Source organism: Suricata suricatta, chromosome 6 (assembly GCF_006229205.1).
Source record: "Suricata suricatta isolate VVHF042 chromosome 6, meerkat_22Aug2017_6uvM2_HiC, whole genome shotgun sequence".
Taxonomy (NCBI): domain Eukaryota; kingdom Metazoa; phylum Chordata; class Mammalia; order Carnivora; family Herpestidae; genus Suricata; species Suricata suricatta.
The window spans coordinates 25,722,502-25,749,192 of record NC_043705.1 but is presented as its reverse complement, the minus strand read 5'-3'; the positions used below and the strand labels follow the sequence as shown (position 1 = coordinate 25,749,192).

General features: G+C 36.2%; 1 protein-coding gene across 2 annotated transcripts in view; it reads right to left on the bottom strand.

The window, feature by feature from the left end:
• The window catches only part of SEC24A (SEC24 homolog A, COPII coat complex component), a 65,052-nt gene that overhangs the window by 34,051 nt on the left and 4,310 nt on the right, over positions 1 to 26,691 (bottom strand). The window contains exons 2-8 of one of the 2 annotated variants that reach the window (XM_029941930.1): positions 12,201 to 12,692; positions 6,431 to 6,601; positions 4,697 to 4,774; positions 3,987 to 4,147; positions 3,507 to 3,679; positions 2,277 to 2,379; positions 924 to 1,050 (exon numbers count right to left, since the gene is read on the bottom strand). In XM_029941930.1, coding sequence (XP_029797790.1) covers positions 924 to 1,050; positions 2,277 to 2,379; positions 3,507 to 3,679; positions 3,987 to 4,147; positions 4,697 to 4,774; positions 6,431 to 6,601; positions 12,201 to 12,692 — 1,305 coding nt within the window. The remainder of the gene's footprint in view (positions 1 to 923; positions 1,051 to 2,276; positions 2,380 to 3,506; positions 3,680 to 3,986; positions 4,148 to 4,696; positions 4,775 to 6,430; positions 6,602 to 12,200; positions 12,693 to 26,691) is intronic. The other variant, XM_029941929.1, reaches the window with a different exon arrangement.

The window sequence follows — 26,691 nt, the reverse complement described above, 5'->3', positions numbered from 1 at the left end:
GTAACTTCTACCTTTATTATAATTTTATTTCACATAATGAAGCACATATACATAAGATTTTAAACATACACTAAATACTATAAATACATTTTCTGAATTATTAGAGTAAAAATACCATTCTTATTCTATCTTTCCTTTACTCCTAAATAACATAAACAATAAAAATGTTTTTTTAAGAAAATCTCATAAATTCTCCATTTCCCAATGCTTAATGAATTTCCTTCCAGAAACGTAATTTCCTGTTCTTTAATTTATTTTAAGTATGCTCTATGCCCAACATGGGGCTTGTACTCACAACCCTGAAATCAAGAGTCACATGCTCTACTGACTGAGCCAGCCAGGTACACCAGAGAACTAATTTTCAATGTGGATAGCAGTATGCCCTTTTTCTTCTCTAATCCTAATAAAATGTTACTGGTTAGATGATATTCCTTAAATATAAACTATAAACAGCCTCTGAAAGAAAGCTTCTCTTCCTCATTTACTGAAAAAAACTACATTCAACTAACCTTCTAGCACTGCCCACCTCCCTTCACACAGCAGTGAATCAAGCTAATGGCAGCTATTCTGTGGACTTATTTTCTTTCACCCTAGAGAAAAGGCATGGGACAGTTTCTAAATATATTTCTTAAGTTATAGGCTTAAAACACCATAAAATGTCACTTATTATATACCTAATAAATATAGAAAAATAGATTATAATAATATATTCACATTTTTCTTCAAAAGGTATACGATTTTTTAATTATATGTATAAATGCATAGAAAAAGTTAACAGAAGTTATCTCTGAGCAGAAGGATTATGGGTAAGTAAGAAAGGGTTTTGGGTTGTTGTTATTTTTTAATTTCACATTTGCATTATCGGCTTTTCCTACAATGCAAGGAGAAATTTGAAAATGTTAAAAAATAAAAAAACAACACACCATCATTGACTCGGTAACACAAGTTACACTTCCATCTCCTCTGATCAAGAAAGCTGACAAAAGGGTTGATGTACGTCCTGCATGAGCGGCATCTCACAATTGTACTGGAGGTAACCACAGGCAACTGCTGGAAAAACAGAACACATTTTTTTAAAGGCAGTGATCATCACGTCTAAAGGCCAAACATTAATCCATACCTTCCAAATAACTTCTGGGATTATAATTTTGGAGAAAAAAAACAAAGGTAAAAATATATGTTCAAACTGTCACACAAACAAATCATGTAGATGAAATGTATTGATTTTGAAACCTACTGTTTTGCTCCAGGAGCATTCTCATTAAATTCTGCCTTTAAAACTATTTTGGGGGCCTGGATGACTCAGTCAGTTAAGCATCCGACTCCAGCTTAGGTCATAATCTCACAGTTGGTGAGTTCCAGCCCCATGTCAGGCTTTGTGCCTCAGAGCCTGGAGCCTGCATCAGATTCTGCATCTCCCTCTCTCTCTGACCCTCCCCTGCTCACACTGTCTCTCTCTCTCTCAAAAATAAATAAACATCAAAAAAAAAATTTTAAGTATTTATTTTCTCAGGAATTTATATTATAAAACAAACACAGTAAATACCTAATATGTTTTTTAGATAGAAGATAAAGTAAGAATCAACATTCTGAGATCAATGAAATGACTAAGGAAATTATTACGAATTTTCTTCATATTACATTAAGAGGCTTACTAAGTTCTCATAAAAGAATTGTCACAAAGCAAGGTAAGAGTAAATTATATTTAAATACTCAAACTCTTCAGTTATGCTCCTATTTAAATTTTATCCTACATATTACAAGTTCTAAAGCCTTAATATAAGTTTGTTTTGGGAAGGTTACTTCACTTATGCATTGATCCTCTGAAAAGTATCTCAAAGTCCATACATCAAGGATCCGAGAGTCTTAGGACAAAAGTAGAAGGCTTCTTTGTTTTCCCCTTCTAGCAGATGGAACAGCTTCTTAAAGTAACAAATTTACTCCAAGAATGGCAGAACTGGGAGACTGGGTATTTTGAATGAGCAAATAATTTATAACTTTTTAAAATGGCATGGTTCATTTATTTAATTTTTTTGTACCTTTATTCTATTCAGTTCCTATTGAGTTTTTTTTTTTAAATCAGCTTAATTTACCTCTTTTTGAAGTGTTTGGTAATAAAAGTGCTGGCTGAATTACAAATAAAAGAATCTATCAATGGTTAAATTCCTAAAGAGAGCTCAAATAAATTCTACATGTGATTCTTGCACTACTGTAGAAAATTCCTCACTACCAAGTTAATTTCCCATAAAACATTTACTTTCACTAGTGAAACATACCACTAGGTCTTTGAAAGGATGAAGCAGCAGTCCCAAAGGAAGTTTGGCTTTATTCAATAAGGCCTGAGTCTGAGGAATGCTAGTCAGTGTGCATCGAAATAACCTGCATCAAAGTAAAATCATGTGTCAGTTGTTGCTATGATTATTTTTGGACAAAAAAAAAGTACATTTAACACTGGATCAAATTACAAAAACCACTTCAGCAGGCCCTCTCAAATGTTATCCCATTTAAATATTTAACTCCTATTCCGAAAGAGAGGGTAGATTTTAAAACTATTACATAACTAAAATAAAGTCTCTTTTTGGCTTGGCATGTGCATAAGATAGTTCAGACTAACAGATGATTTATTTTCCTTTACATAAATCTATATTACACTAGAATTACAAGGTGATGACACAAATATGCAAATGCAAACTTAAGTTTGTTACTGAAAAGACCCTTTTTGTTGAATGCCCTAAAAAATTATTTACAAATAACAAAATTCGTGGGGTGCTGGGGGGCTTAGTTGATTACATGTCTAACTCAGGTCATGATCTCACAGTCTATGGGTCTGAGCCCAGCACTGGGCTCTGTGCTGACAACTCAGTCCCTGGAGCCTGCTTCGGATTCTGTGTCTTGCTCTCTTTCTGCCCCTCTGGTGTGCACACATGTGCGTGTTCTTTTTCTCTCAAAACTAAACATTAAAAAAAAATGTTTTTTTATATAACAAAATTCAGCAGCTCTTTCTGCCCATGGGTCCTGGCCCCAGGCTTTAGTAAAAACAACTTCTATAAATTAATTAATTAATTAAATAACAAAACTCAATTTATCAGAAAGTTGTTACCACATACACTTAAACTAATGATCCATTTTAAGGGAGAAAGGAGTATCATAATTCTGTTTGTTTAAAAAACAATTTAAGATAAGAGCAAGTAAAGGATTGTGTAGAATCAAATCCTGATACTTTGGACTTTAAAAAAAATAATGTGTTCATCACAATGATAATGAGTATCAGAGTCCCAGTAGAGCTGATAAGAGCAGTAATCAGCTTATAAATTATAACTCTATTTCTTGAGTTAGAACATTTCAGATATCAATTAAGTACGGAATTTACAAAGTTTTTTTTCTTGATACAAAACTATTTTCATAAATTAATGTTTGCATAGCTTGTTTATAATACATGAAGCTCCAAAAAATCTTAAACTTCTAGAACAAATGTCATATATAATAAATGCTCTCTGAAGCCTTACTCTGGGTTACAATTGAGTTTCTGGATATCTTCATGCAAATTTGGAACAGGAGGCTGCAAAGGTGTTGATGGAAGCATGTTTCTTTCTTGAAGAAGATTGGTAACTCTTAGCCCTTCTGGATGGAGACTTAATCCACTCATGCTTGTAGTTAAATGATTAGCACCTAAGGGAGTCTAAAGATAACACAATTTCAGAGTAAATAGCCTTTATAATGAAAACAGAAGTGTATAAGGACTTGTTTACTTAATTTCACTCTAAATAACAAAACTATAATCTAGATTTCCTGGTCAATCTTTTTGGTTTTGGAGATATGTAACACAAGTCTTATGAAATATCCATTATTCTAATAGTCTAAAAATAATTCATTACACCATCCTAAAACTTTTTTCTGTCTATATAATTTAAATAAAAAAATGAAGAAGTGGTAAAAAAAAAACATAAACAAAAGCAAAAACAAAAACAAAGCAGCAAAAAGTTTACCTGATTAAAGCCCTGTGGCCCACTTGGGTAATTCAAGGAAGAAGGTGGCATTCCAGCTGTACTAGGTGGTGCCGTGTTCTGATACCCAGGTGGTAAGGAGGGATATGAATACCCAACACTTCGGTTCATTGTGGGATTCTGATTAGTAGGCTGTGGTGTTGCTAGAAACAAGGTAACTTTTAAGTTCTATCTTATATTCCAGAATACTTTAAATATACACATCCATCCATTGAATTATAACTCTAAAATCCACTGGGTAATTTAATACTTTATCTACCAATTTTGCAAACTAAGACAAATGAACATTGCTAACAAATGAATGCAATGATTAAAATCTAGTTAATGTAGACTACATAAGCTTGGTACCACTTAATTTACTTTCATATTATTTCTTAAACTTTATATTCAGACTAAAATTCTAATTCAAAACAATTTCAATGAAAAGATACTAAGTGTTCAACTGGCTAAATACATTTGAGTAGACTTGATTGATAAAAATACTCTACAGTCATTAACAATAATAAAGCCCATGATCTCAATTCTGAAAGGAAGATAAAACTAACAAAAAATCTAAAGGTATAGAGATCAAAAATGCTAACATGAGGTACTATTGTGTGACAGGATTATCAAGTTTTCTCCATTGTTTCCTATAATGAACACATACTAAAACAAAAAAAAGCAAAACAAAAACAACTTTCATAGCATCTCACCTGAAAAGCCACCGCCTTCAATTTCATCATAACTATTGTGAACCACCATAGGTCCATTATTGGTATTTGGTGTAATACCTAAAAAAGGAAGTTTATTAATAATATTTAAACTAGAACAATCATTACAATTTCTGAAAGTTTTGAGCCAATTTCTGAAATTTAAGATAACTTTCCAAAGACTTTAATCCACAGCCCAAGAAGAATGTCAAATGTTGAAATAAAAATTTCATATAATGCAAGTTTTTAAATAGACAGAAAACATGTAAGTTTCAAATACTTTTTATGAACTTCTAAAACGAATGGTCCTTTGTGCACTTTACAAAATTATATACTATCTGATATTTCAGCAGTTGAGAGCAGCATTAAAAACCTCTAAAGAGCAGCACACATTGAAAATAAAACCCACCCAAATTAATACTATTTGAAAAAATCTACATTATGAGGATAAAAAAACCTTTTTCTACCCCCAAAATATGGAACAGAGTGGAATCTATAGAATTTCAAGGTGACATAAATTAGAATGAATGCTTTAGTCTACAGAACAATCACGGAAATAAAATAAAATAAAAATCTTAATTTGTTCCTCCCCTCCCCCCAGACTTTTAAAGACTTAAAAGATAAATGCCAGGGACATCTGCTTAGGAAGAATTAAAATCTATTTCTAGTTGCCTCTGCTATTTATGAGCTCTAACTCAGGTAAAGAAGCTAAATTAATGAATAGGATCAATCTGCAGTTCCTAAGGGAAAGGTGCTAACTTTAATAATCATTTTAACAACAGATAGGTAAATTTAATAGTTTCAATAAAATCAGTTAACTTCTTTCCAGTTCTGAAGGCCACCATGACTTTAACCGTGAGCTGATACAGAAAACCTTGGTAAAACTGTTTGTAAAAATATACAAAAACATTGGGCATATTTTTAGTTGGTTAAAATTGTAAATATTATAGCTCAATTTTCAAAATTATAACGTGGCAAACAGTGGGACATTATCATTTTGTTACTCATTGTTAACACCATTCTTTTCAAAATATACACAGGTCGATCTTTTCTCTACTTATAATAAAAAAAGGAAATGCTACAAGAAAAAACAAAAATGATAATATTAATTATAGTCAGTAGTAGGTATAGTCAACAATTTTTCCCCTCTTCTTGTTTTCCCATTTCCACATTGCTATAATGGTTAGGCTATTGCTAAAATCAAATTTCTCACTTGCCAAAAATATGCTGTTTAAACTAATAACTGAGAACAAAGCTTTAAAACGTTTTATTATTTATATAAAACTTCAAAATGCTTACATATTTTACTTTTTATTTAGGTTCATAAATATTTGTTAATACTTAAAATAATAGCAGAAATCAAAATATTGCTTCCATGGAAAAGAGCCAATATATTAAAAGAATCATTCTAACACCATACCCAGGAAAGTGGAAGTTCTCCTCTCTCCTTCGCCTTCCAAAAGGCACCTAACTTTATAGCCATGATTATGAAAATCTGCACAGCAACAAAAGAGTTGAACAGTTGTTCTCAAATGCTAGACAACGACCCAGCACAGGGTAGCAGAATTCCAAGGAGCCTCCTTTAAACCCTAAATTCCTGAAGGCCATCTCTAACCAACACAACTAGATTTTCTGGAAAAAAAAAAAAATATGATCCGAATGCATGGAATTCAAAAAATATTCACCCTCCCAGCCGAAGTCAAAACTTGAGGACTTGACTTGGTTTGCCTTGCTTACCTTCTTGGTTGACAGCTGAATTAAATGAGGGCTGGGGTACAGCTCTATGTGATAATTTCTGAGGAGTGAGCACCCTCACAGGAGGTGGTCCTCCGGTTGGAGGGGGCCCAAGAGGAGCTCCTGGTTGGAAAGTGGTAGGCAGAGGTGTATTCACTAAGGGGGGTGCAGAACCTACAGAAACATTGGTTTTTCACAAGTCACTTACATACTTAAAAAACAGGGCAAAACAGCTTTTACCTAATCTGAGTAACTTCTAAATTTACATTTTAATTAAAATCAGTAACAAATCGCCACAAATAGGTGACTGCCCAGGTTTATGACTTTTTAATGTACATGCATGCTTTACACATTTCCAAGTCTTTTTTTGTAAAAAAGTTTTGTAAAAAATGCTTCTTAATTTATCAATTATTAAAGTAGTACAAATATAAAATCAGCATCAAATCAATTCAAGGCCCTGTTTATTAATTTTTTTATTAACTGGTCACTGAGTTTCAACAAGGCCATGTCAAATATTCAGAAAGAAATTTACATGAATAAAATTTTATAGTAACCTGTTAATACAGTCCATTCAGTTAATATGAATTAGTTGACAGCTTTCTAAAACTATAAACTACTGTGGTTATTCTAGATTCTGCAAGTTTTATTTCCTTTAGCTTCATTTAAAACTTTTATTTTCTGTTTATTTATTTTTGAGAGACAGAGAGAGACAGCACGAACAGGGAAGAAGGGCCATAACCTTTTGAGAATGGGATTATAAACTTGTACCTTGTTCAATGTGTAGCTAATAATAATTAAAAGTAGTTTGCTTCTGGGGCACCTGGGTGGCTCAGTGAACTGAGCATCTGACTCTTGATTTCAGCTAAGGTCATGATATCACAGTTCAGTGGGATGGAGCCCCACAATAACAGCACAGATCCTGCTAAGGATTCTCTCCTTCTCTCTCTGCCTCTTCCCCATGCTCTCTTTCTCTCAAAAAATAATTTTTTAAAGTAGTTTATTTTCAGTGATGATTGAATTATACTGTATAAAGAACATTCTCTAGGCTTAAAAATCAGGAAACGATACAAAATTTATGTATATATTTTCTAAAACACTAATATCCAAGAGGTTTAAAAGTACTTCTTCCCCACTCTCTCTTTCTCTCAAAAAATAATTTTTTTAAAGTAGTTTATTTTCAGTGATGATTGAATTATACCGTATTAATAACATTCTCTAGGCTTAAAAATCAGGAAATGATGCAAAATTTATGTATATATTTTCTAAAACACTAATATCCAAGAGGTTTAAAAGTACTCATCAAATGATCTGGGTGCTTCAGTCATTTAAGTGTCTGACTTCAGTTCTGGTCACGATCTCATGGTTTGGAAGTTCAAGCCCCCTTTGGGCTCTGTGCTGACAGCTCAGAGCCTGGAACCTGCTTCAAAGTCTGTATCTCCCTTTCACTCTGCCCCTCCCCCACTCATGCTCTGTCTCTGTCTCAAACATAAATAAAAACATTAAAAAAAATTTTTTTTAAGTACTCATCAAACAAAACTAAGAATAACATGGTATTGGACCTTGTATCTCCCAGTATTTCCCTGCCTTGATTGTACCAGTTTTTTATCAGGAGTGTAAGTTTTGATGAGTATAAAAACACTGTCAGTTACTTTTGGGGAAACTCTTCGGTATGATATCAAAAGTTCCAAAACCCATACCACCTGTTCATTCAAGTCAACAACATTGTTCCCACCTTTTCATTTACCAAAGTGGAGGAACAAAGTCTACAAAGTAGATCAAATATGGTGATAAGAATATGATTTAATTTTTTCATTCCAGGACTTTTTTTAGTCCTCTGAATTGGTAAATAAAATAGGTAATAAATTTTGCTAATATTCTACCTGTATTTTGTAAAACCTCATTTTTTAAAGAGAATAAAGATACCTAGATATGAAAATTTTCTTTTCTTTTTCTTTTTTTTTTTTTTTAACATTTATTCATTTTTGAGAGACAAAGAAAGACAGAGTGCAAGCGGCGGGGAGGGGCAGAGCAAGAGGGAGACACAGAATCTGAAGAAGGCTCCAAGCTCTGAGCTGTCAGCATTGAGCCCAATGCGGGGCTTGGACCCACAAACCATGAGATCATGACCTGAGCCAAAGTCGGATGCTTAACTGACTGAGCCACCTACGCGCCCCCAGATATAAAATTTTTCAATGTTTCTTCAAAGCTATTCAATTCTTCAGAGCCAAACTGAAAAATGATATTACTGAACTTTGTAGCCCCAACAAGATGAATCAGTGCCCTGCTGACAAAGGAAGACGAAGATTACTGTCGTATAACTCCCTTATCAAAGAAGCACCGACACATCCATAGCAATACAGACAAGTCAAAGGAACAAAAGGACAAGGTACACTACCAACTCAGCATGAGCAAGAATGTATGATCTATCAGGCCACAAAGATGTAACAACCTACCTTTTAACAAAATACAAGTAAGTGTATAGAGATTTTTCATAGCTTTAAGAAAAAAGTGGGGGCGCCTGGGTGGCTCAGTTGGTTAAGCATCAGGCTTTGGCTCAGGTCATGATTTCACGGTTCGTGGGTTTGAGTCCAGTGTCGGGCTCTGGGCTGACAGCTAGCTCAGAGCCTGGAGCCTGTTTCAGATTCTGTGTCTCCCTCTCTCCCTGACCCTCCCCTGCTCATGCTGTGTCTCTCTGTCTCTCAAAAATAAATAAAACATTAAAAATTTTAAAAATTAAAAAAAAAGAAAAAAGTGAAACCACAATATGCTACATTTCATAAAAGAGATATTTCAGGCTGAATAATTTTTTAAAGATTTTACGTAAACTCTAAACCCAATGTGGGGCTCGAACTCAGAAACCTGAGACAAGAGTTGCACACTCCACTGACTGAGCCAGCTACACACCCCTTGAACTTAATTATTATTTTTTTCTTTTAAAGTTTATGTATTTATTTTGACAGCTGGGAGGGGAGAGGGAGAGAGAATACCACGCAGGACTCACACTGTCACCACAAAGCCTGATGTGGTACTTGAATCCACAAACCGTGAGATCATAACCTGAACCAAAACCAAGAGTCAGATACTCAAACGGCTAAGCTAACACTAATAGAGTTTTAGAACCTATCCTCTGAGATCCCTAAAATTAATATAAGGATGTTAAAAGATAGCCTATTAGAAAAAAAATTTCAGAGAAATTTAATATGTGAGTTAGAAACAGTATAATCTAGACAGAGTTTTGAGATTAGATAATCATGCACCTATTGCCAATGATGTGTTGAAAAAAACAAAGGTAAAAATGAATTTTTTTAGAAGTATCTAAAAATAGAGAGTAGTCATACATTTATTTAAGGTTCATATTCTTAGTTTATATATCTTTCTTTCACTTCATTTTATATCTTCTTAATATTTTTTATGTTTGTTTATTTTTGAGAGAAAGACAGAGTATGAGCGGGGGAGGGGAAGAGAAAGGAAGACACAGAATCCAAAGCAGGCTCCAGATTTTGAACCGTCAGCACAGAGCCCAAATGCAGGGCTCGGACTCATGAACTGTGAGATCATGACCGAGCCCAAGCTGGAAGTTTACCCAAACTGAGCCACCCTCGTGCCCCATAAAGTGTATTTATTATTTTGCAAGAAAGAGAGCACATATACAGGGAAGGAACAGAGAAAGAGAGACAGAATTTCAAGCAGTCTTCATATTATTAGCATAGAGCCCCATGGAGGTTCGAATTCATGAACTATAAGATCATGATCTGAGCCAAAATCAACCAACTGAGCCACCCAGGCTCCCCACTTTCCTTCTCTTATATGGGAACTTTCCTAAGTTTTGGCACTTGCTTATGTCTTCTTCACCACATCTCTATCTGAGGACTTCTATTATAGACCAAAAAATTTTCAGATTATTGATGAAGTACTTTTTTAATTTCAAAGGTGTAATTTATGTATTTCAAGACTGAGAGTGCAAGTGGGGAAGAGACAAAGAGAAAAGGAGAAAGAATCCCAAGCAGGCTCCGCATTGTAGGCACAGAGCCTAACAAGAAGCTCAAACTCATGAACCACAAGATCATGTCCTAAGCCTAAGTCAGAAGCTTCACTGACTAAGCCACCCAGGTGCCCCTTTCATAGTTTTTAAATAGCAATCTTTTCCCAAACTATTTTCTTGTGACTTTGGGCAAACTATTCAAGCATCGCATTTCTTATCTATAAAAGAGACTGTTGTAAAGATTAAATAAGATACCCCATATAAAAGTTGGTAAAGTGCTGGAAAATAATAAATATTCAATAAATATTATAATTATCAATAAGAAGGTAAAAATTCATTAATTTCAAGTGACTGACCCTCATTCATGGTGTCAAAAAATAAGAAGAAAAACAACCAGAGAGATTTGAGTTTTAACAATTGCATATCAGATTTCTACAAAGAAACTAATTTTCTAGAAGCTACCTTTATAGGTCAAAATGCAAAATGAATTCACTGGGGCTGATGATTGATGAGAGGCTAAGAAAAATACTTTCAGCAGCCTGATGAAATGAATGTAGTATAAAGATCCAGAAATACATATACAAGGTAATTATTGATATCACTATCAAAATTTCAACTTTTTTGCAAAAATTAACAAGCTAATCCTAAAATTCTTATGGAAACACCAAGGGACCCAGAACAGCCAAAACAGTCTTAAAAAAGAAAAACAAAAGTTGAAGGAGTCATACTTGACAAATTCAAGGCTTACTAAAAACCTATAATAATCAAATTGTTTGAAACTGGTATAAAGACAGACATAGATCAATAGAATAGAATTCAGAGTCCAGAAATAAACCTTTACATTTATGATCAATTGATTTTCAATAAGGGGGCAAACATCATTCAATGGAAGAAACAACATTCCTTCCATCAAACAGACCTGGAATAAATGCAAACCCACACGTACAAGAATGAAGTTGAAACCCTACCTAACACCATACATAAAAATTAACTCCAAATTGATTAAAGACCTAAATATAAAACTAAAACTACAAATCTTTTACAAGAAAATATAGATATAAATCTCTGCCCTCTGCTCTCTGACTGCAGTTTTGCTCAATAACACTCCACTACAAAAGTGACTGTGTGTTCTCACCTGTCCCTCCAGGATACTACAGTTTGTGGGGACCACCACTACCTAAGCCACAACAAAAAAAAAGACTCAAGCCTCAGATCCAGACCTAAGAGAGACCTTAGGGATTGAGCTTCTTACACTACAAGATGGAACCCAGTTAATAAAAGTAATGGCAATGGGGTGCCTAGGTAGCTCAGTCAGTGAAGCATCCAACTTCGGCTCAGGTCATGATCTCACGGGCCCTGAGTTTCAAGTCCCACATTGGGCTCTGTGCTGACAGCTCAGAGCCTGGAGCCTGCTTTAAGTTCTGTCTCTCTTTCTCTCTCTCTCTGCCCCTTCCCTGCTCACACTCTCCTTCTCTGTCTTAAAAATAAATAAAAACATTAAAAAAAGATAAAAGTAATGGCAAGTCTTTAAGCAGTGGTTCTGCATGCATATCTGATTCCCTGAAATATCATGGGTGAAAGAAACACAGAGGGTACTTTCAAAGGAGGGAAGTGAATCCATAATTTTAAGTTAACTCAAAGGTTAGAGAAGTAACTTCTTTAAGGATTAAAAATGATTTAAAAAATCAATAGTCCTCCATATGGTTTCAGGCTTGAAATATTAATTAAAACATTGAATCAAGCAAAATTTTCCCATTTCTACATATTAAGCACTCCTATTAAGAACTTTACCTGATTTTATGAAGCTGTTTTGAAGTGAAGGATCTCCAGAAGAAACATATTGATGACCTGTCAAATTTGTAGTCCCAGATATAGTTGACTGGGATGATGCACGAGGACAATGGTTGGTCTGTGATCCTGTGGATGGATAGTTATATTGCCAATTCGAAGATGGTTGTACACTGGCTCCAGGAAGAAAGCTCCCAGAAGGCACTGGTGTAGCAGCTGCGTTCTGAGAAGTAGGTAGTGGCATTCGGGGAACAGGACCACTGTGGAGTGAAGCTGTCACTGGATTAGAAGCCACAGGTGGTCTATAAAGAGTCTGCCCAGGTCCCTGATAATTACTTAATGGAGAAACAGTCTGAGAACCACCATAGTTAGACTCTCCAGAGACTGGATTCAAAGTCTTTGCTGGTATTAGATAAGGGTAGGATCCTGGAAGCTGAGAATTATATCCTTGGCTCACTGATACTTGTGAAGACATCAGTGTATTTTGGACAGGACCTTCCAATAAGAGAAAAAATTAAATTAGTCTTGCAAACAAAGCAATAAAAATACTTCTAAAAATATTGTGCAACCTGTGGTACTCTTACAATTCAACAAGAAAAAGACAAATAACTCAATTAAAAATGAGCAAATGATTTACAAATATATTTCCAAAGAGATACACAAATGGCCAGTAAGCACATGCAAAAACCACTCAACATTATTAGTCATTAGCAAAATAGAAATCAGAACCACAATGAGATACCACTTACACCAAGGAGGATGACTAAAATAAAAAGACAGTAAACATTTTAGGGTTAACAAGAATGTAGAGAAACTAGAACCCCTCATACACTGCAATGGAAGAGTAAAATGTGTACAACTACAGCAGAAAACGTTTGGGCAGTAATTCAAAGTATTAAACATATTTATTACATAATCCGGCAATTCCACTCCTAACCCTGCATAAAAACTCATACACAAATGTTCATAACATCATTATTCACAATTGCCAGAAAGTGGAAACAATTCATATGTCCATCAACTGATGAACACAGAAACAAAAGGGGTGTATCTATACAATGGAATAGTATTTGATCATAAGAGGAATGAAATATTGATGACATTTTACAATACAGATAAACCCTGAAAACATTATGCTAAGTGAAAGATACTGGTCACAAAAGGGCATACATACAATGTATGATTCATTTATATGAAATGTTCAGAAGAGCAAAATTCACAGACACAGAGATGGATTTGTGGTTGCAATGGCTTAGTGGAGGGGAAAATGGGGAGTAATTGCTAATGAGAATAGAGTTCCTTTGGGGAATTATCAAGGAAATAAGGAAGTTGGCTGCCATGCTGCTCTTCTGCCCCGGCTGTGCGAATGGGATGATCATGGAGGAGGAACAGTGCTGCTAGCACTTTGCCTGCAAACCCTGCCTCTCTGTGCGCAACATCATTCACAAGGTAACAAATCCGAAGTTATGAACTCGAGCCCCGCATCAGGCTCTGTTGTGACAGCAAGGAGCCTGCTTGGCTTTCTCTCTTTCCCTCTCTCTCTCTGCCCCTCCTCTGTTCACCTGCTCTCTTTCTCTCTCTCAAAATAAAGAAATAAACTTAAAAAAAAAAAACTTAGTAAAAAGTTTAAAAAATAATATTGAGAGAAAAAAGGAAGTTATAAAAAAATAAGTATGATACCTTTCTTATAAACCTTTTTACTATGAAGAGTTTCAGACAGACACAAAAATGTAAGACCACTTTATGCAGACTCCCACACACACAAAATAAAATGAAGACTAGAATTACATTTGATGTTTATATTAATTTTGGATAGCTTGATATTGTTATGATAGAAAGTTTTTCCATTACAAACATAGTATATCTCTACATTTATTCAAAACTGTATCTTCCAACTATATTTCATGTTTCTTTCATAAAGATGTCATAACTCATTTAAACTAAATTTAGTTAGGGGCACCTGGGTGATTCAGTTGGTCAAGCATCAGACTCTTGACTTCAGCTCAGGTCATGGTCTTGTTGTCATGAGATCAAACCCACCACCAGCTCCACGCTGAACATGAACCCTACTTATTCTCTCTTCTTCTCCCTCTGCCCCTCCCCATGTGCACATGCACACCCCCTCTGCCCCCACAAAAAAAGAGAAAAAATAAACTAAATTTAGATAATTTGCTACTAGATATTTTGCAGCTTGTAAATAGTTAGAATAGAATATTTAATTTTATTTATTATTAGATAAAAGGCTATATATTTTTCAAAGTAACCTAAACATCCAATTATAAGGTGAGATTTTCCTTAAAAATTATTTCTCAAAACAGAAGTCATCTTATATGAGTCTCTATAAAGGTTCTCATCATACAAAAATGTTTTATCATAGTGGATTAATATTATTTATCAAACTGTGAGTAGCAATCTATTAAATAGGTTATAAAATCAATGAGTTACAAACTATCCTTTCTGTCACCAAACAGAAGACATTAATTAAGAATGGCAAATATAGGGGTGCCTGGGTTGCTCAGTTGGTTGAGCATCTGACTCCTGGTTTTGGCTCAGGTCATGATCTCAGTTTCATGAGTTCAAACCCTACATTGGGCTCTGTGCCGGCAGCTCTGAGCCTGCTTGGAGTTTTCCTTTTCCCGTCTCTCTCCGTCCCTTCCCCATTCTGTCAGAGACAAAATAAATAAATAAACTTAAAAAAGAAAAGAATGGCAAATATCACAGCACATTATATGTAATTAAGGGCAAATATTGTGCAGTTTCATTTATAAATATGTATGTATAGAGGGTCACTATTTAAAATGTATTTTTTATTGTAGATTAAAGTCTGAAAATCACTTGACTGATACTTTTGCATCAACCTTTTTACCCTTCTATAATTTATTCCCTGCACATCCAACTGCCTTTTTAAAACTGCTCAAAACTTCTAAAGTCCTTATTTTAGTTTGTAGGACCTTCTACGTCCCTGGCTTCCTTTCTGGTCTCATTTCCTACTTCCTTTTTAAAAAAAAAATAATGGATTTTCATTTTATTTTAATAAAACATTGCCAGGAAAATACATAGGTTCTTTCTGATCTGGAAGTAGAGTATCCTGTATTCCTTTGTTTGATTCAATTTGTTTCTTACTTGCTCTCTAGGCAAACTGTAGCATAAAGTTCAATTTTTCTGAAAGGTTAGGGTTAACATAAAGTATGTCAACTCAGACAAGAAAGTAGCCAGTGGCTTGAGCCATGGATTTGTTTCATGTATCTTTGTTGTATTAATCAAGTATGGCCCTTCTCTCATTAGGCCTTTCCGCTCCTAAACTGATTTTACTATTAGTTAATAATATTTGTTCATCTGGACAGGCCAAGAAGTCCTTTTATCTGATGTTTCTAACTCTGAAGAGGCGGCTCTACATATTGTTCTTAAGACAACTTGGAGCACATTAGCAGTTCCAAACATGTGCCTTTACACTTCTACCTTGTAACAGTTACCATACAATATAAAATGGCTTAATGAATAATTTTCACTAAAGACTGAAAGCTCCTCTTTAAATATGAATGTCTAATGGAAATCCTCATGTTTGAGTTTAATAAATGCATGTGGTAAAGTCACTATGTCAGCTGACATAAAGTACTCCATTTAATGGCTAAAGACCATTACTCTCAAAATAATAAATCTTTTAAATAAACAAATAAACAAACAAACAGTACATATGTAGGGCGCCTGGCTAGCTCAGTCAGTAGAGCATGTGACTCTTGATCTCGGGATCGTGAGTTTGTGCTCTACACTGAGCATAGAGATTACTTTAAAAATAAATAAAATAATATGTGTTTTATATAAATAGTATGTGTGTTTCACAATAAGCATTTTAAAATAAAATAGTGCAGGGGCACCTGGGTGGCTCAGTCAGTTGAGTGTCCAACTTCAGCTCAGGTCATGATCTCATGGTTCGTGGGTTCAAGCCCTGCGTCAGGTTCTGTGCTGACAGCTCAGAGCCTAGAGCCTGGAGCTGTTTCAGATTCTGTGTCTCCCTCTTCTCTCTGCCCCTCCCCCCACTCATTCTCCCTCCCTCTCTCTCTCTCTCTCTCTCTCTCCCTCAAAAACAAATAAACTATAAAAAATTTAAAAAATAAAATAAAATGAAATAAAGGGACGCCTGGATGGCTCAGTTGAGTGTCCAACTCTTGATTTCGGCTTAGGTCATGATCCCAGGGTCGTGTAATCAAGCCCCTCATTGAGCTCCATGCTGAACATGGAGTGTGCTTGAGAGTCTCTCTCCCTCTGCCCCTCTACCCAGCTCATGCTCTCTTTCTAAAACGAACAAAAACAAAAAATTCTTAAGTGCATTAAAGAGCTTAAATAAAATGATTTCATAGGTATAGCAGGAGAAAATGTTTCTAAAATATAGTATTTAAATTTTTCCTTACATATATCTTTTTTTAATGTTTGTTTATTTTTGAGGGAGAACGCACATGCATGCATGTGCGAGAGTGGGGGAGGGCTAGAGAGACGGAGAGAGAGGACTGGAGCCCCAAGATGAGCCTTGAACCCACGAACAATGAAATCATGACCTGAGCCAAAGTTGAATGCTTAACAGTGAACCACCCAGGCGCCCCTCCTTACATATACAGTAAAACCATAATTCGTTCCAGAAACATGCTTATAATCCAAAACTCTTGTATATCAAAGCAAATTTCCCCATAAGGAATAATGGAAACTCAGATGATTCATTCCACAACCCAAAAATATTCACATAAAAATGACTACAGTTCTGTGATATGATACAAAATAATACAAAATATAAAGAAAAATACACAAATTAACCTGTACTTACCTTTGAAAACTTTCGTAGCTGGTGTGAGAGAGACAAGAGAGAGGTGGGTTACTGTGTAGGATGACTTTCACTATCACTAATGGAATCACTGCTGTCTACTGGTTCAATGTAATCTTTTTCTTTTCGAGCAGCGTTAATGAGGCACCTATCCAATGACACTTGCTTTTGCCTCCTTTTGAGGATTTTTCAAAAATGTAACATTAAATTGATGATAATCCACAATCCCGCAGCAAGAGAGATAGAGAGGGAGAAGAGTCATTGGTTCAGTTGTGATCATGTGACATCTGGGGTTTTGTACTACCAGTGTTGCAAGACATCACTCAGTTATCAAGTTAAAATTTATCAGAAATGTTTGCTCATCTTGGGGAACACTCACAGAACAAGTTACACACTATCCAACATTTTACTGTGTATCTTTTAAATACAAAGTTCAAAAATGCATATGTTAGTAAAATAAAACACTAAATACCACAAATAGTCATTTGGTTATTTCCTACACATCCCTAGAACTTCATAATTCAAAGTATGAAGAAGAGAGCTGAAGAAAAATGGAGAGGGGAACATTTTCTCAGTGGGAAAATGGAGAATTGCCTTTTTTGAGGATCACTTTATATTTAAGCATATATAATATTTCATAACACAGGATACCAAACAGACTTTTATTGTTAAAATATTATCTTAACTTCTTTGGGCACAAAACTAAATCTGTCCCCCTGCAGAGTGTGGCACCATTCTGACTGAAATATTTGATTTGGTTTCCTTTTACTTAACTGCTAAATTAAAAGGGAGGGGATTTAGGAGGTCTGAAAATGCGAAATGATCACCATCATAGTCATCTTTCCATACAAGAAAACAAAACAAAAGAAACAAAAACACTGGGACCAGAAGCATAGTTAAATAAATCCATTTATTCCTGGCTCTTATCAAGGGCACTGTCTCCACTGAGAACATTTCAGGTTAGTTTATGGACCTTTCTTTTTACATTTAGGTTTTTTGTTTTGTTTTTGTTTTTTACTGATATCTCTCAAGACCCTAAAGAAAGCAACAGATTTATTAAGTTTATATGCCACGGTAACCAACAGAAAAGTATTTAAGTATTCAAAAGTTGACCCTTAGGCCTGGAATCTTATTTTTTTTTTAATGTTTATTTATGTTTGAGAGACAGAACTTGAGCAGGGAAGGGGCAGAGAGAGGGGGAGACAGAATCCAAAGCAGGGTCCAGGCTCTGAGCTAGCTGTCCGCACAGAGCCTGATGCAGGGCTCGAATCCATGAACCATGAGATCATGCCCTGAGCTGAAGTCAGAAACTTAACCGACTGAGCCATCCAGGCGCTCCAGGCCAGGAATCATTTTAAGATAAGACAAAAAAAACTGGCCAGAGGAGAAAGGCCACTGTTCAATGTCACCACCAATGAGAAGTCGCCAGTGAGAATGCTAAATTTATTCATGATAAGCCGCTAAATATGTTAACTATCTGACTATATACACAGGTTTTAAGAGGTTTCACTTTTCCTAATTTTTAATCCCTCAATGTTTAGAGAACCCATTTACAAAGCCATCTTGAATGCTTCTTAAACAACACACCAGGAAAAGAGAGAAAATTTATAAATAAGCAACTTAAATTATCTCTGGCTGATCAGAGATTGATTAGATTGATTTCTAAGAATACTTGGCTTATATATGCATGATTTATCAAACACTAATAAATGACTTAGAGAATATACACAGTCCTTTTGTAAATATTTACTTACTTATTTACATATTTATTTATTTACGTAGTCTCTATACTCAACATGGGGCTCGAACTAACAATCCTGAGATCTAGAGTCACATGCTCTCCAGACTGAGCCAGCTCCTCCTTTTTAACTATTTATTTTACAGGGTGCCTGGATGGCTCAGTTCAGCTGAATGTTGGACTCTTGATTTCAGCTCTGGTCATGATTCCAGGGTCGTGGGATAAAGTCCCACTCTGGGCCCTGTACTGAGGGTAGACTAGCCTTCTTAAGGTTCTCTCTCTCTCTCCCTCTGCCTCTCCCGTACCTCAAATAATTACATAAATAAAAATTACTTATTTTAGAATGTGCATATTCCAAGGGACTCTCTCAAGATTCTGGTACCCTGAAAAACTTGAGAACAGCAAAGTAACTTGCCCCAAATCACCCCAGAATTCAACACAGTTCACGGAAGCCCTAGTCATTTTTTAGATAGTCTAACTCCATAGTGTAGGAGATATTCAATCTCTGAAATATAGAAAACTAACTAAAGGAATGTTGTAACTCCTATACAATCAACTTACTGATAGTACAACGTCACTCTATATGAAATGTATATGGCAAGAGGCATTACAAAGTAGTGATTAAGAGCACAAACTGGAAAAACTGTCCAAGAGCAAATTCTGGCCTTGATATTTAGTGAGTACCCTTGAGCAAGATATTTAACCTTTCTAGACTTACTTCCCTCATCTATAAAACAGGAAGAATAAAAGTACCTAAATTATAGCATTCATGTGTACAGTAAGAAGAAAAATGGCTCCCCAAATACATCCATATCCTAGTCCCCTGGATGTGTAAACAGGTTACATGCCAAAAAACAATTTAAGGTAGGAGACAGAATTAAAGTTGCTAAGGGGCAGCTGGGTGGTTCAGTTGGTTAAGCATCAATCAGGCTCTGGACTTTGGCTCAGGTCATCATGATCTCACAGTTCATGAGTTTGAGCCCTGCATCTGGCTCTATATTGACAGTGTGGAGCCTGCTCAGGATTCTCTCTCTCCTTCTCTCTCTGTCCCTCCCCTGCTCGTGAGCTCTCTGAATCTCTCTCAAAATAAATAAATAAACTTAAAAAAAGAATTAGGGTTGCTAATCAAGTGACCTTGAGATAGGAAGATTATTTTAGACTATTTAGATGGCCCCAATGTAATCACAAGAGTGAAAGAGGGAGGCAGGAGTTAGGGCCAGAATCATACTATATGAGTAAGACTTGCAGGACATTGGTGGCTTTAAAGATGGTAGGGGGCAGGAGTCAAGGATCAAGGATACCCTCCAGAAGTTGGAAAAGGCAGAACATTCTCTGCTAGAGCTTCTGATAATGCAGCCAGGTTTTCAGGCTTCTGACTTCCACAACTATGACTATTTCATGTTGTTTTAAGTCACCAGATTTGTGGCAATTTGTCAGAGCAACAATAAAATCTAATACAATGTGAGAAGGAATTTATAGGAAACATTTATAATGTTTTTCATATAATTAGTATACAATAAATATTTGCTTTTTTATTTAAGAAACATGAATTTGTGTCCTTAAAACTGCAGCACTCAGCTTAAGTTTGTTACCAATAAACTAAACAATTTCATCTGAACTAATATTGTTGCTCTAGTCTTTCGTTTAAAAACTGATGCTATACTTATGCTAATTATTCATTTTATGCTAATGGTTAATAGTATTCTATTCATTTCTTCATTAAAAAGACACATTTTACTAAATATCCTTGAAGGAAATAAAGATGAGTAAGGTCCATTCCAACCCTGCCCTTGAGTAGCTCACCATTCAGACTGGAAGACAAAGAACTAGGCAAGGGCAACAGAAAATGATGTGATAGTGGCAACTTCAAGACACTAGGAGAGCACAAGGGAGGGCGCCTGGGTGGCTCAGTCGGTTAAGTGTCCGGCTTCAGCTCAGGTCATAATCTCACAGTTTGTGGGTTCGAGCCCCGCATCAGGCTCTGTGCTGACAGCTAGCTCAGAGCCTGAAGCCTGCTTCAGATTCTATATCTCTCTCTGACCCTCCCCTGCTCATGCTGTCTCTCTCTCTCTCAAAAATAAATAAAAAGTGTAAAAAAAGAACAATTTTTAAAGGAAAAAAAAAAGAGCACAAGGAAGCAGCACTTGGGCGAAACTGAAGGCAGAAAGGTAGCAAAGATGGTTTCCTGAGGAAGACAAGTTTCAGCTAAGATCTTAAGAGATCATCGAGGGGCACCTGGGTGGCTCAGTCGGTTAAGCCTCCGACTTCGGCTCAGGTCAGATCTCACGTTCGTGGGTTCAAACCCCGCATCAGGCTCTGTGCTGACAGCTAGCTCAGAGTCTGGAGCCTGCTTCCGGTTCTTTGTCTCCTTCTCTCTCTGCCCCTCCCTCTCTCATGCTCTCTCTCTCTCTATCAAAAATTAATAAAACATTTAAAAAAAAAGTAAAGTGAAATCTATGCCCAGCATGGGGCTCAAATTAAAAAAAAAAAAAAAAAGAGAGAGAGATCATCGAAGTTAGTTCCAGGAAAAGGAGTGCCAAGAGTGTCTTCTAGGTGGCTCCGTAGGTTAAGCATCCATCTTTGACTCAGGTCATGATCTCATGGTTCATAAGTCTGAGCTCTATGTCAGGCTCTGCGCTGACACTGCAGAGTCTACTGAAGAATTCTTTCTCTCTCACTCTCTCTGCCCCTCTCATGCACTCTCCCCCTGCCTTCTCAATAGGTAAGAAAGACAGTAAATAAATAAAACAACTTTTAGAAAAGAGTGTTTCTAGAAAAGGGAACAACATGTGTAACAGCCTGTGGTCATGAAAGGGTATTGTGAAAAAAGTTCAGTGTGCCAGAACAAAAGTCAAGAGACTGAACTGAATGTCTAAAGTGAAAAAGGAGTTTAGAACTATACCCTCAAAGAGTTTGGATTTGAGTCTAAAGGCAATGGGGAGCTTTAGAAAGGTTACCAGTGGGACATTATAAATTTGCACATAAAAGAACCTCTGGGGGATTAGAGGAAAATAAAAGATTGAAAGACGTCTATAACTGTAGTTTAGGTGAGAAATGATTGACTAAATAGCAGCAGTGGGAATACAGAGATGTGTGAGTCAATAAAAACATTTGTAAAAAGTTAATTCTAAGTACATTGTGGGTCATGTGGATAAAAACAGACATTTCACAGCCTAGTCTTATCACAGGATTTCATGACCCACTTGGTATTTTTATTTACAGTTTTATCATAGACTAATGTATAAAGGCCTTTAAGGGAAGTAAAAGCCACGCATCATCAAAACGCACAAAATAAGGGGGGGTCTGGGTGGCTCAAATGGAAGAGCATATGACTTTTGAGCTCAGGGTTGTGAGTTCAAGCCCCACTCTGTGCCTAGAGCTTAAAAGGATTTTAAGCCAGTTAAGCATCTGACTTCAATTCAGGTCATGATCTCATGGTTATTGAGTTTAATTCCTGCATCGGGTGAGCTCCTGCCCCACTTCAGGTGAACACGAGCCCCCCGATGCAGGTCAGTCCAGCTTCTCTCTCTCCTTCTCTCTCCCCATTCATGCTCACTTGCATCCTCTCCTTCTCAACTAAAAAAAAAAGGATTTGGGGGCACCTGGGGGCTCAATCAGTTAAGCGTCTGGTTAAGCATCCGACTTCTACTCAATTAATGATCTCGTGGTCCTTGAGTTAGAGCCCTGTGTTGGGCTCTGTGTTGACAGCTCGGAGCCTGATTCTGTGTCCGTGCCCCCCACCCCCCGCTGTCCCTTTGCTGCCAACATGTTCTCTCTCTCACTCAAAATAATAAACATTAAAAAAAGTATTTTAATATTTTAATTCTGAAGTCATTAATAAACTAAGTAGCCCATCAAAATAACAGATTAGGGATTATGAATGAGTCCAGAACACCCCACTGTGGCAATACAAGTTATTTTGAGTAGAGAGCATGAGTTCCAAAGTTAAACATTCAACCAACTGGGTCACCCAGGTGCCCTTAAATTAATAAATTTTTTTAAAATTTATTTATTTTTGAGAGGGAAAGAGGATATATGGGGAAGGGGCAGAGAGAGAGGGACACAGATGATCTGAAGTGGGCTCTGTGCTGGCAGCAGAGAGCCCAACTCAAGGTGAGAACCCATGAGTGGTGAGATCATGATCTGACCCAAAGTTAGATGCTTAACCAACTGAGGCACCCAGGCGTCCCTTCCTGAAACCTCTTCTCCACCTAAACACAGAGCCTCCCAAAAGAACTCCAAAGAATTCAACTGTCATAAATCTCTAACCCAGGAAAAACGAGCGATGACTGACTCTTACCACGTGATGCTAAGTCTCCACACTACACCTAAACATGCATTGTCACAGAACTATCAAATTTCCCATGTATTCTACTAAGGGCCCATTTATCTTTCCTAAAATCATTTGTTTTCCCATAAGTGCCCTTCTCTCTGTTCCCTTCCCTTATTAAGATGATACATAAGTCCTAAATTCTATTTGCCTCCTTGAGTCACATTTTTGTAAACTCTTGTACTACATACGAAAATTATGTCTCTTCTCTTGCTGATCTGCCTCTTGCCACTTTAATTTACAGGTCCTCAAACACCAAAACTAAAAGAGTAGAAAGAAAATTCTTCCTCCCTGACAATTGAAAATAGGTGTTTCATCTTTAAAAAGAAAAAAACAGTGACTATGATAATTACCCAAATAATGTTCCAATATGTTCAAAAGTAAAACAATCTAATCAATTTTGGCTTCAGCCAGACATAAAGCATCACAGTATTGTGATGTTTTAACTTTGAACAGTACTGCTTTTGTAGATGTATTTATTTTAATTCGTTTAGGTTTTACATTGCACAATAGCTATTAACATATAAAGTTTAGGACTAGTTTTGTGTTTGCATATATATTTTATAAAAAATAATTTAACATAGGTGTTGCAAAGGATTATTTAACACTTAAGTTTTTAAAAAAATGACTGAAGAAATAGCACTGATAGGATTTGATGTGGAACTGAGTATGTGAATTGATGTGAACTGAACAGGGAAGCAATCAAGGCTAACTCCCCAGATTCTGACCTGAACAACTCACTGGATGACAGTGCCATTCACTGGATAGAAGGAGAAGAAAAGAACTGGGGAAGGCAGAGAATAGCAAAGGCAAGAGGGACCGAAGAATTATTTTAAGCATACTTTCAGGTGCTTAAAATGCGAGTACAGAGGTACAACAGAACAACTGCTACCTGCAGCCAGAGAGATGGGTTTCAGCTTACAATATAACTTAATCACGGGCATATGCACAACATTTGATATCATGGGAATTAATGATATCCAGGGAGTATCTATAGAGTAAAGGAAGAAGAAACCCAGCCACAGAAATGATGTGAAATAGTTTTTTTTTTGGAAAAATTTTAAGTGTATTTATTTTTTAGGGTAATCTCTACACACAACATGGGGCTCACAGTTAGTGAGTTCAAGCCCCAAGTCGGGCTCCATGCTGACAGCTTGGTCTATCAATAGACAATGATGTCTATCAATAAATTAACGAATCGGGACACCTGAGTGGCTCAGTTAGTTAAGTGTCCAAATTCATCTCAGGTCATCATCTCAGTTTATGAATTCGAGCCCCACATTGGGCCCTGCGTTGACTGCTCAGAGCCTGGAGCCTGCTTCGGATTGTCTGTCTGTCTGTCTCTCTCTCTCTCTCTCTCAAAAATAAACATAAAAAAATTTTAAACAAAAAATTGAATTAAATTTAAAAATCATTAAAAAAAAATCACAGATAGCAATGCGTTTCTTAAACCTTGAGAAGTTCCTTCTTTTTGTGTATGTCCTTTTTTTTTATGTTTATTTATTTATTTTGAGAGAGAGTGCACAAGCTAGGGGAAGAACAGAGAAAGAGGGAGCAAGAATCACAAGCAGGCTCTGCCCTGTCAGCATAGAACCTGATGCAGGGCTTGAACTCACAAATAGTGAAATCATGACCAGAGCCATAACCAAGAATCAGACACCTGGGGTACCTCGGTTGCTCAGTTGATTGAGTGTCCGACTTCAGCTCAGGTCATGATCTCACTGCTCACGGGTTCGAGCCCCGTGTCAGGCTCTGTGCTGACAGCTTCAGATTCTGTCTCTCCCCGTCTCTCTGCCTCTCCCATGCTCATGCTCTGTCTCTGTTTCTCAATAATAAATAAATGTTTAAAAAAATAAAGAATCGGACACTTAACTGAATGAGCTGCCTAAGCACCCCATGTATATATACTTTTAAATAAAACAGGTCTGAAGGACAGATTAACTACTGGGAAAATTTTTTTGATTCAGCACCTCAACATATATTCCGATCACTTAAAGAGCTGACCAACTGAAACTAAAAGTGCAACAAATGGATGCCATTGCATGAATACAACTTGTGGGTCAGTCTCTAAAAATAAGGGCTGTACAGTAAATAATGGAAAGAGAAAGCAAATGCAAGGAATCTAAGTGGGGGGTACGGGCAATTTCAGGATTTAGAAGACATTTATGAAATGTGATGCTGAAATAGCAAAGAAATTGACTACACTAACAAAAGTAAGGGTCAGGTCATATATTAATTATAATCCTAAAGAAAATAAACTAGGTGGAAGGCTTAAAAAAATGTCAGGAAATACTTACTACAAATATACGCATTCACCTACATAAAAACATACATAAAAAGGTTCTGATCCTTGATTCACAATCTAATTCAAGGTGCTAGGTCCTAGCATTCAGAGATAATAAACCAGATAAACTGAATAACAATGGTTAAATAAGACTGCCTAGGTTTGAAGCTAGGTTCCACAATTTATTAGCTGTGTGACTTTGAACTAGTTCCTTGCCCACTCATTATAGTTTCCTTATCAGTACATAACAGTTCTTACCCCATAGGGTTGTTGTGAGGATTAAATGAGATGATGCAGATAATGCAACCTAGCACTGGGCATGGAGTAAGTAAACAATAAATGTTAGTTCTTATGGTTACGACCGTCTTTCAGGAACTTCCAGTCTATCAGCAGAGACAAACAAGAAGCTCAACACCTTAAGTTCTCATAGACATACAAAGAGTTTATGGAAGTCCAAAGTTACTCCCCGCACTGAAAATATGAAAGGGCCACAACAATCATTGCTACAGACCACATACCAATTTTATTCATAGCATAGTTTAATCATGACTAAAGACTTTCTATATCACATACACAATCATAAACAAGATTTACATCATAGTGAAACTAAAAACATCTACATTTCTATCATGCCTGCAATACAGACCGGAGCACAAGTCTAGCATTTAAACTGATAGTCAAACAACCCCCTTCAAAAAAAAGATTCTATTGTTTTAACTGCTCATGTTGTTTAAAAAAAACAATCCACGGAAAAATTCAACAAAAAAAAAGACTTGGAATTAAATTCTAATCTTATATTAAGTGAATACAGGTTTAGTGACTTAAATTGCATAATACCCAATTCTAAAACTTTCACTCAATAAAAGTGGATAAGTCCTAAAATATGCTAGATACCATGTGGAAGCTGGAGAGAGGATGATGTGCAAAAGGAGACAGATATCCCTGTTATCACAGGATTTACAGTCTAGAGGGCAGACAGATGTTATTTTATAAAATTGCAATATAACAGGGAAATTTGGGTGGGACACAGAGGGGCAAATATCCTTCTCACCTTTAATCTATATGGGAGAAAGTGATTATTACATAAATATTGCAAAAAATAAAATTAATAAAACTGTAGTTTCTGACTGCCTTAGCAAACTGATCCAAATAGTGAATTAAGCAGCCAATTAAAAGTGGGAGCACATATGCCCCAATGTTCGTAGCAGCAATGTCAACAATAGCCAAAACATGGAAAGAGCCTAAATGTCCATCACCTGACGAATGGATCAAGATGTGGTATATATACACGATGGAGTACTACATGGCAATGAGAGGGAGTGACATATG